The 12,500-nt window shown below is 41.9% G+C and overlaps 1 protein-coding gene across 1 annotated transcript in view; it reads left to right on the top strand.

Moving 5' to 3' along the window:
* LOC306742536 (unconventional myosin-Ic-like) overlaps positions 1-12,500 on the top strand; it is a 55,942-nt gene that overhangs the window by 23,348 nt on the left and 20,094 nt on the right. The window contains 5 exon segments of the mRNA XM_079224927.1: positions 7,505-7,660; positions 8,253-8,368; positions 11,154-11,352; positions 12,202-12,276; positions 12,282-12,299. Of these exon segments, the coding sequence (XP_079081053.1) occupies positions 7,505-7,660; positions 8,253-8,368; positions 11,154-11,352; positions 12,202-12,276; positions 12,282-12,299 (564 nt within the window).

The following is a 12,500-nucleotide window of genomic DNA, read 5'->3' as shown; positions in this document are numbered from 1 at the left end:
GATTACATTGTGGGTTTTGTGTGGGTTTTTTTGTGCGGCCCCGGGGCAAGGCGGTGCTCGTGGTGGCGTTGTTGTGTAGCCGGGCGGCTAATTTACCCTAAAAGTTTCTGCACATGCACCCAGAAGGGTTTGATCAGCTGTTAGAGGGTGTGTGTGGTGTGTAGTGTGTAGTGTGTAGTTTGTGTGAGACAGATTCCTGGCCCAGTTGTCATTGCTGCCTGCAGGGCGTCTGCCTGCAGTTCAGTAGGTAGTTTACGTTGGGACTCGGGCTCCCGGCTTCACTTTCCTCCCTGCGTGACGAGTGACGGAGCTCCTTGAACCCGGAGGACAGAGCCGATGACCTGAAGCCGCTTCCTCATGGAATACTGCTGGGGTCAGGTGAGTTTAGTGCGTCGGACTTTTAAAGGTGAGCTGTTCGTCTTAAAGTGACAGGCACACGGATTCGGGTCGGTTCATAGTTTATAGATTGTTGTATGCAGACGGATGTAAAAGCTACTCGGGTTTAGTGAAACCAAAAGTCCAAAGACAGAGGACATCTCTCTCATAGTTGTGGCTTTTTGTTCGTAGGATTTTTGTGCGTTTTCTTAGGAAAGTCCAGCAACTTGTCAATTTGTGCTCGTTTTATGTTGACAATCCTTCAAAATAAAACTTCTGTCTTCACAGGAAACAAATTAAAAAAGTTAGGTTCAGCCGACAACACTACTTAAGTTGAGGAAAAGATCGTGAAATATTTAGTTTGGTTCAGGAAAAGATCGTAAATTACTTGATTAGGTTTAGGAAAAGATTGTAAATTACTTAGTTAGGTTTAAGAAAAGATTGTAAATTACTTAATTAGGTTCAGAAAAAGATCATAAATTACTTGATTAGGTTTAGGAAAAGATCGTGAATTACTTAATTAGGTTCAGGAAAAGATCGTAAATTACTTAGTTAGGTTTAAGAAAAGATCGTGAAACACTTGGTTAGGTTTAGGAAAAGATCTTAAATGACTTAGTTAGGTTCAGGAAAAGATCGTAAATTGCTTGATTAGGTTTAGGAAAAGATCGTGAATTACTTAATTAGGTTCAGGAAAAGATCCTAAATTGCTTGGTTAGGTTTAGGAAAAGATCGGAAATTACTTAGTTAGGTTTAAGAAAAGATCATGAATTACTTAATTAGGTTTAGGAAAAGATCGTGAATTACTTAATTAGGTTCAGGAAAAGATCGTAAATTGCTTGGTTAGGTTTAGGAAAAGATCGGAAATTACTTTACTTCATTTCTGTGGTCTTGCTACCAACCGCCTGCTTTTAAAAAAAGTGCATGCACAACTATGTGAAGTTTTATTATCAGTAGTTTTAGATTCCTGAATATCATATTTTGGGATATTGCTGCAATTTGTGCTTTTAAAAGCAACTTTTGTACTTTTGGCAAAATCATTTGGACACAAGATAGCAACGTTTCAGTACTATCTATATATCTCTCTATATAGACATAGATATAGATATATCTATGTCTATATAGAGACATATAGATAGTACGAATGCAGCCGAGTCGTGACTTGGTGGGTCGTGACTTGGTGGGTCGTGACTTGGTGGGTCGTGACTTGGTGGGTCGTGACTTGGTGAGTCGTGACTTGGTGGGTCGTGACTTGGTGGGTCGTGACTTGGTGGGTGTCATGAAGTGGTGACCAACTGGAGAACTGGTCCCAGCCCGTCAGCTGCTGGCTGTGTTGTTTTGACCCACATGTCCTGCGCTGGGTTCAGATCCCGTCCCGCCTGTCTGACGGCTCTGAGCAGCTCCTCAGTCTGAAACCGGAGGGCGTTTCCATTTAATCTGAATATAAAAAATAGTAAATACAGTGAGCTTTGATCCTGTGGAGGAGGGGGATGTCAGACTCTCTTTGTTTTCTCAAACTTCAAACCGGTTTCATTGTGATGAACAAACACGTTTCAGTTTGAATCAAGATGAGATATTCCTGTATTAGTCCCACAGCAGGGACTTTTGCAATGTCATTGAATAGTAATACCACGGAAACATGTTTGTAATACAACAAAGTATTCTCCTTCAATCCGTATTTGATGCCGTCAAAAAGTCGTCATGTCAGAGTTTCTATCGGCCCAAAGCTGACGTGGGAGTATTTACTTTTGACTATTTAATGATGAAATACAACAATTGATGACACACTTGGCGTCAGCTTCGTCGTCACGAGGCTCAAACATGTAATGCAACAAACGGTGTAAACGTTGGAAATAAAGCTCAATTTGTAGATTGTTCACAGACGCATAAATATGGACTATTATTCAGTTCAACGTTCAACATACTAAAGGAATACGCTCTTAAATGCTCTTAAATGTAGAGAAAGTGACGACGCAAATCCATAAACCAACAATAAACCAACAATAAACCAACAATAAACCAACAATACACCAACAATAAACCAACAATAAACCAACAATAAACCAATGCTAATCGCTGACGGGTGTGTGTAAAGTTCAATAAAGCCGTAAATAAGATAAGCGCTTGATGCCTGATCAATAAGGACTCCAATGGTGCAACACAAGGAGACACAAATGGGTCAATTCTGTCCTAGGAAGGAGGCAAGGAGGCAAGAAGGGAAGGAGGGACTAAAGGGAGGACAAAGGACGTGGGTTTAGGAAACATGAAATGGGAAGAAAATACAGTTGGTATTCAAGTTACAGTGATTTAAAACAGGTGGCAATAGATAATTGGTGTCATGAGAGAAGAGTTAGTTGGCGAACTCCAACCTCAAAATCCAAGATGGCCGCTCTGTGTATCAACGGTAAACCAGCTGTAGTAATACACAATTTATTATTCCTTCTGTCGCATCAATCGTGAATAAAGTGAACATGTAGCTTCTTGTTTACTTTATTATTTGATTAGATTGTTTCTGATTTAAGTCTTTGTAAAAAAACAAAACGTGGTAATTAATGCTCCTTAAATCTTTGTTATAGAAAGTTGTCGGCATCTTAGTGGATTAAAGGTCAGGGGATTTATTAAAATGATCAGAAGTTTGGACAAAATTATTAGAACCACGATTATCTTTGATTAATCACTAATTCAAGATTATTCATTGATTTTTAGGGCCATATTTTCTTTATACACTCATCTGTGTGTGCGGCAGCTTCCCAAAAGGTGAACCAAAACATCTGCAGCGGTCCCCGTATGGGGGCGGGGCTTTAGTTTCGGGAGCGCTTGATTTAATATAAAATGTAGTTTTCTACTCATTTTAAACCTCAAGTCGACCGCGTTTCTTTTAATCGTGGGAAGCCAGGATTGTGATCGATACCCGATTTGGTTGTGCAGCAATGCATGATGGGATGTCTCCAATGTTTCTGCCATCTTCAGAGCCTCTGTCGTCTTGCTGTTCTATGAAAGTTGTGTTTTCGTGGACGGCGTCGTGAGGAGAACTCTAGATAAAAGCAGCACTTTTATTGAAACCTGCCCTCAGAAAACCGGTCAAAGTCCGACCCGTGGAGGTCTGAGCCGAACGCCGCACCTCCTCAGGCTCCGCCTTGTTTTCTGTTTCTCAGGAACTGGGAAAACATGACGCCATGTGCCGGAGGAGCCGGGTGGGCACGTACAGGTCCGGTGTGCGGCGCTGTGTTTTGGGAAACAATGAAGTAATGGAGAGAGAGAGGGGTTGAAACAAGGGAAGGAGACATAGAATGTATAGAGGAGGAAGTGGAGGAAACGAGACTCTGGTTTCTTTCCTCCCCGGCGCCATAAGATTGGGAGGGATTTGTAATGCGCCATGAGCCATAAATCATCTTAATGTAAATGTCAGGTTTGCTGATTTAACCCGGTCCCAGATCCTTTTGGTCTAAACACTCGCTGTCCTCTCCACAGGGAGTCGTATGTTTCGTATGTTCCCAGCTGCAGCAACAGCTTTGTCTTAATTAAGAAAAACAGGTGCGCTAGTTAGCTTGTTAGCGTGTTAGCATGTAGCGCAAATGCATGAACACATGGTGACAGAAATCACCAGGAAACAAAACAAAGAGGTCAAGACGTCAGATTCATGGTTTGAGTGACGGGTGAGAAGTACAGCGAGGAATGTCAGACACACACACACACACACACACACACACACACACACACACACACACACACACACACACACACACACACACACACACAGCTGCAGTGTCTTTGCTTTCTGTGGCGATGTGTGAAACAACAGGGTCACCAGAGCTCATGCAGGGGTGAGAGAAACAAGTATGGACGAGTTAACTCACACGTGTGTATTAATACTTGAAAACACAGGTGTCAATCACCTCGTAGCCCCGCCCCTAAAGCGTCCCCTGCTTTATGGTCTGTTTGACTCTAAATGACCATAATTTACTAAATGAACATCATGCTGTATTGAAGAAGACTTGAAACTAGAGATTGAGACATAAACTCATGTTTACAATGTTTACTGAGGGAATACATCAAGAGAAGTAGAGTCATTTATATAGACTTCTATACAACCAGAGGAGTCACCCCCTGGTGGTCATGAGAGAGAATGCAGCTTTAACACATGAAGCATAGACTTCTATACAACCAGAGGAGTCACCTCCTAGTGGTCAGGAGAGAGAATACAGCTTTAACACATGAAGCATAGACTTCTATACAACCAGAGGAGTCACCCCCTGGTGGTCAGGAGAGAGAATGCAGCTTGAACACATGAAGCATAGACTTCTATACAACCAGAGGAGTCACCCCCTGGTGGTCAGGCGAGAGAATGCAGCTTTAACACACGAAGCATATACTTCTATACAACCAGAGGAGTCACCCCCTGGTGGTCAGGAGAGAGAATGCAGCTTTAACACACGAAGCATATACTTCTATACAACCTACCTTCTGAATGCAAGGTTTAAGACACTTCCTCATCGGCTTCACACTCAGTCAGCTGCAGAGCGGACTGAATAAACCTGTAAAGCCTCAACGCTGCTGAGGAAGCGAGGGTGAGGTCACTTCAGTGTGGTGTGTGTGTGTGAGTGTGCGTGTGTGTGTGTGTATGTGTGTGTTTTCTGCTTAAGTCAAAAGACGGGCGTTGAAGTGACTTAATGGGCTTGGTGTTGTGTGGAATTTCAGGGAGTACCGTTAACTTTCCAGTCCAGTTTAAATGCAAGACTGGAGTCACATCCATCTCTCTCTCTCTCTCTCTCTCTCTCTCTCTCTCTCTCTCTCTCTCTCTCTCTCCCTCTCCTCTCTCTTCTTACATCTCCGGTCCTCTTGTGTTTTTCTCCCGTCTCACGCTAATTAATATGTTTTTTCTCTCTCTCCGTCCCTGAAGCGTCTCTCTCTCTCTGTCTCTCTCTCTCTCTCTCTCTCTCTCTCTCTCTCTCTCTCTCTCTCTAAAGACTACTGTACTGCTTAGCACAACAACAACAACAACACCTGCTGTATGTGGTGCTCTCTCGGCTCAGAGTCGAGTTATTTCATTAGTTCGTGTCCCGAACTCGGAGCGTGTTCAACATGGACGTGGCCGAGATCCGCAATCTCATGCGCAAAACCCGAGACACTATTTTAGAAAACGGCTTCCTGAGCGGAAGTGTGGACGAGCTCAAACTCGTAAGTGTTGCAGCTTAACTTCTCCTTCTTAAAGCGTGTTTTTAGATGTATACGTGCAACCTGGGCGGGTCTCGATGGTTGAAGTGATACTTCCACCCCAACATCTGGGTTTGGTTCCATCGCTGTTCAGGCGATATAGAAGCTTTAAAAAAGTCATTTGTTTTCTTGTAATGTGTTGAGTGAGTGTGAGATCTCTGATGGGCTTCAAACAGAGCGCCTGCCGTTGGCCTGAATGTTCTCTTTTGGTTGCATTAACCTTTTGGAAACCACCCTGTTTGTAGGCCCTTTTCCTCGGAAACTAAAAAGGGTGTATCTCTGCAACCACTAGTGCTATTTCAATAATTATGGTGTTATACTAAAGGGTACACATGTGAGATTTTGTTCAGATGTGTAAATATCAGTCTATATGTTACTGGTTGAGAGTAAATGAAGATGACACACAGAAAGAAATGAAAAGGTTTCAGGTCCGCCTATAAAAAAATCACTTTCAGGATGATTATTTCTTTGAAGTGATGCAGCTGTAAGGTCCAACTCTAACCCAAATCATAGCTCAATATGTGAACATTCTCTAACCCAAATCATAGCTCAATATGTGAACATTCTCTAACCCAAATCATAGCACAATATGTGAACATTCTCTAACCCAAATCGTAACACAATATGTGAACATTCTCTAACCCAAATCATAACTCAATATGTGAACATTCTGTAACCCAAAACATAACTCAATATGTGAACATTCTCTCTGCAAAGGTTGACTTTGATAAAGTGAAGCAGCACAAAGTTAGAGAGGGTTTAGAACAGAGAACATTCAGGCGAGGACTCCATTGGGGCCCATTGGGAACTATTTATGGTTTCTGTCATTTTATCAAAAAACATTCGTACTCTCGTTCCAGTTTATTTTATATAATTTCCTACTGGTTCTCGGACAAAAACAAGCCGTCTTGAGGACGTCCCCTCGGGGGCCGGAGAAATTGTTATTGGCTGTGTTTTTTTTGTCGGTCGGTCCTCAGAGGTTTTAGTCCTCGGAGGCTGAGACTTTACGTGTTTGTGTTTCTTTGACTTTCCTTCTGTAGACGCAACCGATCAATCAAGAAGATGATGCAGATTGATAATAATTTGTTTGTTCCAATCCCACTTTTTTTTCTTTTGACATCTTTGTTTGTGACCCCTCGGCTTCATCTCTCACGATGCCTTCAGTGTTAAGGGTTCATACGGTCATGGAAAACCGGGGAAAGTCATGACATTTTTAAAATGGTTGTGTCCAGGCCTGGAAAAGTCCTTGAAAAAAAAAAATCCCCAAAAGTGTTGTAAAAGTCATGTAAATGTGTTATATTCATGTGTTCATGTCGTTCATTTACGCTGAGTTTTAAATAATTAATATGCTTTTAAAAGAAAGACTCAGAATATAAGCAGGCATACATACAGGCATCTATATAAATGTTTATTCTTTTAATCAAACTATTGTCTCATTCATTTGAGTCATTTAAGGTTTACTGTATGCTTTGTATTCTCATTGTTAGTTTAAATACTACATTTACTCACTTTTTACTGTTTACACCCAGATTTCACTAAATGTTTGTAATGGACATTTGGTTTAAAGTCATGGAAAAGTCATGAAATTTGGTTAAAAGTCATGAATATTTGGTTACAAATCATGAACATTTGGTTAAAAGTCATGGTTTCTTTTTTTAAAGTCATGGAAATTTTGTTACAAATCATGAAAATGTGGTTTAAAGTCATGGAAATTTGTAAAAAAATCATGAACATTTGGTTTGGAAAAGTCCTGGAAATCCATTGGTCAGAAGGTGCATGAACCCTGAGTGCAGGTTAACTGCGTCTCCTACAAACTGAAAGAAAATAAACTCGAAGCATTAAAAACGAAGCGTTCGGGTCCCGTTCACCAAAGTAAAGCGAGACCCTGTTAATTTAAATGTCCCGTCGTCTCCTGCAGGTGGTGGCCAGTGACGGCGTGCGGGCGATGATGGAGTCGGCCCTGACGGCCAGAGACCGGGTGGGGGTGCAGGACTTCGTGCTGCTGGAGAACTACACCAGCGAGGCCGCCTTCATCGAGAACCTGCGCAAGCGCTTCAAGGAGAACCTCATCTACGTGAGTGCTGATCACACTGTTAATAAAGGTCCTCGTTCATCTGGTCACTGAAGACGTGGACCACCAACTCATTGTGTGTTAACTTCAAACATATCTTCTTTTTTTAGTTTATTTTACTGCAATTTCTTCTTACTTATTTGCCATCAAACAGTTTGTGCCGGTGTCTTTCTTTATGATGGTAAAGTGACGCGTTCAACGATGACGCTGAATACCAAATTCCAATTAATCAAAGATTTTGTCATAAAATTACACCGACAGTTTCTTTGCAGGTGTCGAGTTGTAAATTCTCCCTTATCGTATCTGCATACTGAGATCATTTAGATGCACTTTGCAAAATGTAAAGTGGACCAGAGCTTTTATACAACTGGTAGAAGTTTGGATGAGTCTGAAAAGTAGTTATTTGCTCTTCATTAGGAGCTAAAAACACAACCGAATGACCTTCAAGTCTCGTATGTTCACTCTGATGAGCAGCGTCACGTTTCAGCCAACACTTTTGCATCAGACACTCCCATCATGCATTGCTTGATGTGAACACACACACACACACACACACACACACACTGTTGCAGCTAATGTGTGTGTGTCCCCTCAGACCTACATCGGCTCGGTGCTGGTGTCCGTGAACCCGTACAAAGACCTGGAGATCTACAACAAGAACCACATGGAGCGATACCGCGGAGTCAACTTCTACGAGGTGTCGCCGCACATGTGAGTACATGACCTCTGCACACGACCTCTACACACGACCTCTACACACGACCTCTACACACGACCTCTACACACGACCTCTACACACGACCTCTACACACGACCTCTGCACACGACCTCTACACATGACCTCTACACACGACCTCTACACACGACCTCTGCACACGACCTCTGCACACGACCTCTACACACGACCTCTGCACACGACCTCTGCACACAACCTCTACTCACGACCTCTGCACACGACCTCTACACACGACCTCTGCACACGACCTCTACACACAACTTCTACACACAACCTCTACACACAACCTCTACACACAACCTCTACACACAACTTCTACACACAACTTCTACACACAACCTCTACACACGACCTCTACACACGACCTCTACACACGACCTCTACTCTACACACGACCTCTACACACAACCTCTACACACGACCTCTACACACGACCTCTACACACGACCTCTACACACGACCTCTACACACAACCTCTACTCTACACACGACCTCTACACACAACCTCTACACACGACCTCTACACACAACCTCTACACACAACCTCTACACACAACCTCTACACACAACTTCTACACACAACTTCTACACACAACCTCTACACACGACCTCTACACACAACCTCTACACACGACCTCTACTCTACACACAACCTCTACACACAACCTCTACACATGACCTCTACTCTACACACGACCTCTACACACGACCTCTACACACGACCTCTACTCCACACACAACCTCTACACACAACCTCTGCACACGAACTCTACTCTACACACGACCTCTACACACGACCTCTACACACGACCTCTACACACGACCTCTACACACGACCTCTACACACAACCTCTACACACGACCTCTACTCCACACACAACCTCTACACACAACCTCTGCACACAAACTCTACTCTACACACGACCTCTACACACGACCTCTACACACGACCTCTACACACGACCTCTACACACGACCTCTACTCCACACACAACCTCTACACACAACCTCTACACACGACCTCTACTCTACACACGACCTCTACTCTACACACGACCTCTACACACGACCTCTACACACAACCTCTACACACGACCTCTACTCCACACACAACCTCTACACACAACCTCTACACACGACCTCTACTCTACACACGACCTCTACTCTACACACGACCTCTACTCTACACACGACCTCTACTCTACACACGACCTCTACACACAACCTCTACACACAACCTTTACTCTACACACGACCTCTACACACGACTTCCTGTTGAAATTGCAACTTTGTAACCCTGAGTTCTTTAAAATAAATACAAATAAAGTGTGACAGGAATATTGAGTCCACCGGCGCGACCCATCATGTCATCAGTCGGACTGTTTGAAGACGTCATGGCACGAGTGTTTGTCTGAAAGGTCGCAACAGGAATGAGCCCCGATAGGTCAACCGCACAACAATGCAGTGCATTGTGGGAACTAGAAGTGGCGTCATCTTGCTCTGTGGTCGAACCTCCATGCTGCTGTTTTCTTTACCTCTTGTGCAACGCGCCAAATGTTCTCTCCCTCTGAGTGGAAAGAAAGATGAGGAGGGAGGAAACAGGAGGGAGGAAGGGAGGAAGGAGGGAGGAAGAGGGGGAGAAAAATAAGCAAACGATGGTACCAGGAAAGAGAGGGAATCCCTCTGACCTGAGCCTGAACTCCCTCCCTCCCCCACACACACACACACACACACACACACACACACACACACACACACACACACACACACACACACTTTTATCTTCCAGCTATGAGTCTGGTGTCAGAAATGTGTCCAAACTGTCTGAACCAACACGGCGGTGCTGATAACGGTGACGGGTTCACGATCTTTATGTCTTCACGTGAAACACGTGTTGCGTTAACGTGTTGCGTTCTCTTCTGAGACACGTTTCTGTTTGGTGTCAGCGTGTCGTCGTCCAGTTTCATGAGATGTTGATGCATAATGTTTTTTTTTGACCAGACGCAGGTTTCTTCATTTGGACTTTCTATTTCTGTTTCATATATAGTATATATATATATATATATATATATATATATATATATATATATATATATATATATATAGTATATATATATATATATATATATTCTTCTTCGTTTTTTTAAATATATATATATATATATATATTTATATTATATATATCAAAACATATATATATATTTAAAATGTGTATATATATATATATATATATATATATATAAAAAGAAAGAAAATATATATAAAATATATATGTATACATTTTTTTGTTCTTTCTTTCTTTATATATATATATATATTTTACATATACATTTTTTATATACATATATTTAAAATATATATAAAACAAAAATATATATTTTTTTCAATATTTTATATATATAGTTATATATATTATATATATAAATATATATAAGTATATATATATTTATTTATAAAATATATATATATATATATAAAATATATATATATATATATATATAAAAGAAATATATATATATATAAAAGAAATATATATATATATATATATATATATATATAAAAGAAATATATATAAAAACATCACATGGTGCCTTCAAGGCCTAAAGTTACGGTTTGTATCATATTTTTTGCCTGATTTCAAATAAGAGTCGTCACATCTGAATTATCTCACTAAACCAGTTTCTCTGGCATTAATTAAAGTTCCTTTCCCCAAAGTGTTTGCTTAACTTGGCGTTCTCCCGTCTGGCTCCTCCTCCTCAGCTACGCCGTGGGCGACAACTCGTACCGCTCCATGCGGACGGAGAGGAAGGACCAGTGCATCCTCATCTCCGGGGAGAGCGGCGCCGGCAAGACGGAGGCGTCCAAGAAGATCCTGCAGTACTACGCCGTCACCTGTCCGGCCAGCGAGCAGGTGCAGACCGTCAAGGACCGCCTGCTGCAGTCCAACCCGGTGCTGGAGGTGAGGCGCCTGAGGCCGCTGCTCCTGGCAGTCAGGGTGAAGGGCACAGTGGCCCACTGGGGTCGATAACTAGCCAATAATCTAGTTAATAAGCAGTAATGTTTATTTATCTGCCAGTGTTTTTCACCTCCGCTGTGGTGGACGTTACGCAGTTATGCAGTATTCGATTAAACAGGTTTTTTATTTGAGCACTTGAACGCCCCACCCTGAAAACAGTCAACAAACACAACTCCAAAACTGTGATTGTGGCTGATTTTTGTTATGTTTATATGTGTAGATGAATCCAGAAGTGTTCACGTGAATATAAAATAGACATTAGAGATGAACTGTGATTTTTTTTACCTTCCTAACACGCTCTAAGCTCATTATTATCACATCATTAAAACTACTAATGACAAGATTAGTTTCATCAATACGTGTGTTTTTATGCATATCATCACTTTAGTTAACTATAACGTAGCAAAAGGATTATATTTTTGATTTATGATGGTTTAAAGGTTTAATAACGTCCTCGTTCCTTCTCTAAAACTTTATAGTTGCTCCTTTTTCTTCCTCGTTTGTGCTGATCTGATCCGTGTGCGTTTATAAAAAACTCACATATATTGAATATAAGAGCAGAGCCGACGTCGCGTTAAGAGCGCTTGTTTCGCTGCCTGGCATGTCTCTGCCAGATGATGTCCAGATGTGTGAGTGTGTGAGTGTACACACTCTGTGCAGACAAACACACAACACTTGTAATACATAATAATACCTGTCTTCCTCCCTCCCAATCTGCCTTCTTATCTCTTTCTTCACACTCCCTCTCTCTCTCTCTCTCTCTCTCTCTCTTATCTCTCTCTCTCTCTCCAGGCCTTCGGCAATGCCAAGACGTTGCGCAACGACAACTCCAGCCGCTTTGGGAAATACATGGACATCCAGTTTGACTTCAAGGTGAGTCGAGCGGCCCGGTTTCCTCTGGCAGCGCCTGCAAGTCTCAAAGAGGGACGGAAAAACCCAAATGCTTTTACTTTCTTAACAATGAAACGATGCAACATTTTTTCTGCGTTTGTTTTCTGCCTTTTTTCAGCATTTCTTCTGCTTTTTTTCAGCATTTTTTCTGCTTTTGTTTTCTGCTTTTTTTTTCTGCATTTCTTCTGCTTGTTTTTCTG

The sequence above is a fragment of the Taurulus bubalis genome, assembly GCF_910589615.1.
Source record: "Taurulus bubalis genome assembly, chromosome: 10".
Classification (NCBI taxonomy): Eukaryota; Metazoa; Chordata; class Actinopteri; order Perciformes; family Cottidae; genus Taurulus; species Taurulus bubalis.
Note: the sequence above shows the minus strand (reverse complement) of the source record. Positions and strands in the feature narration are given on the sequence as shown.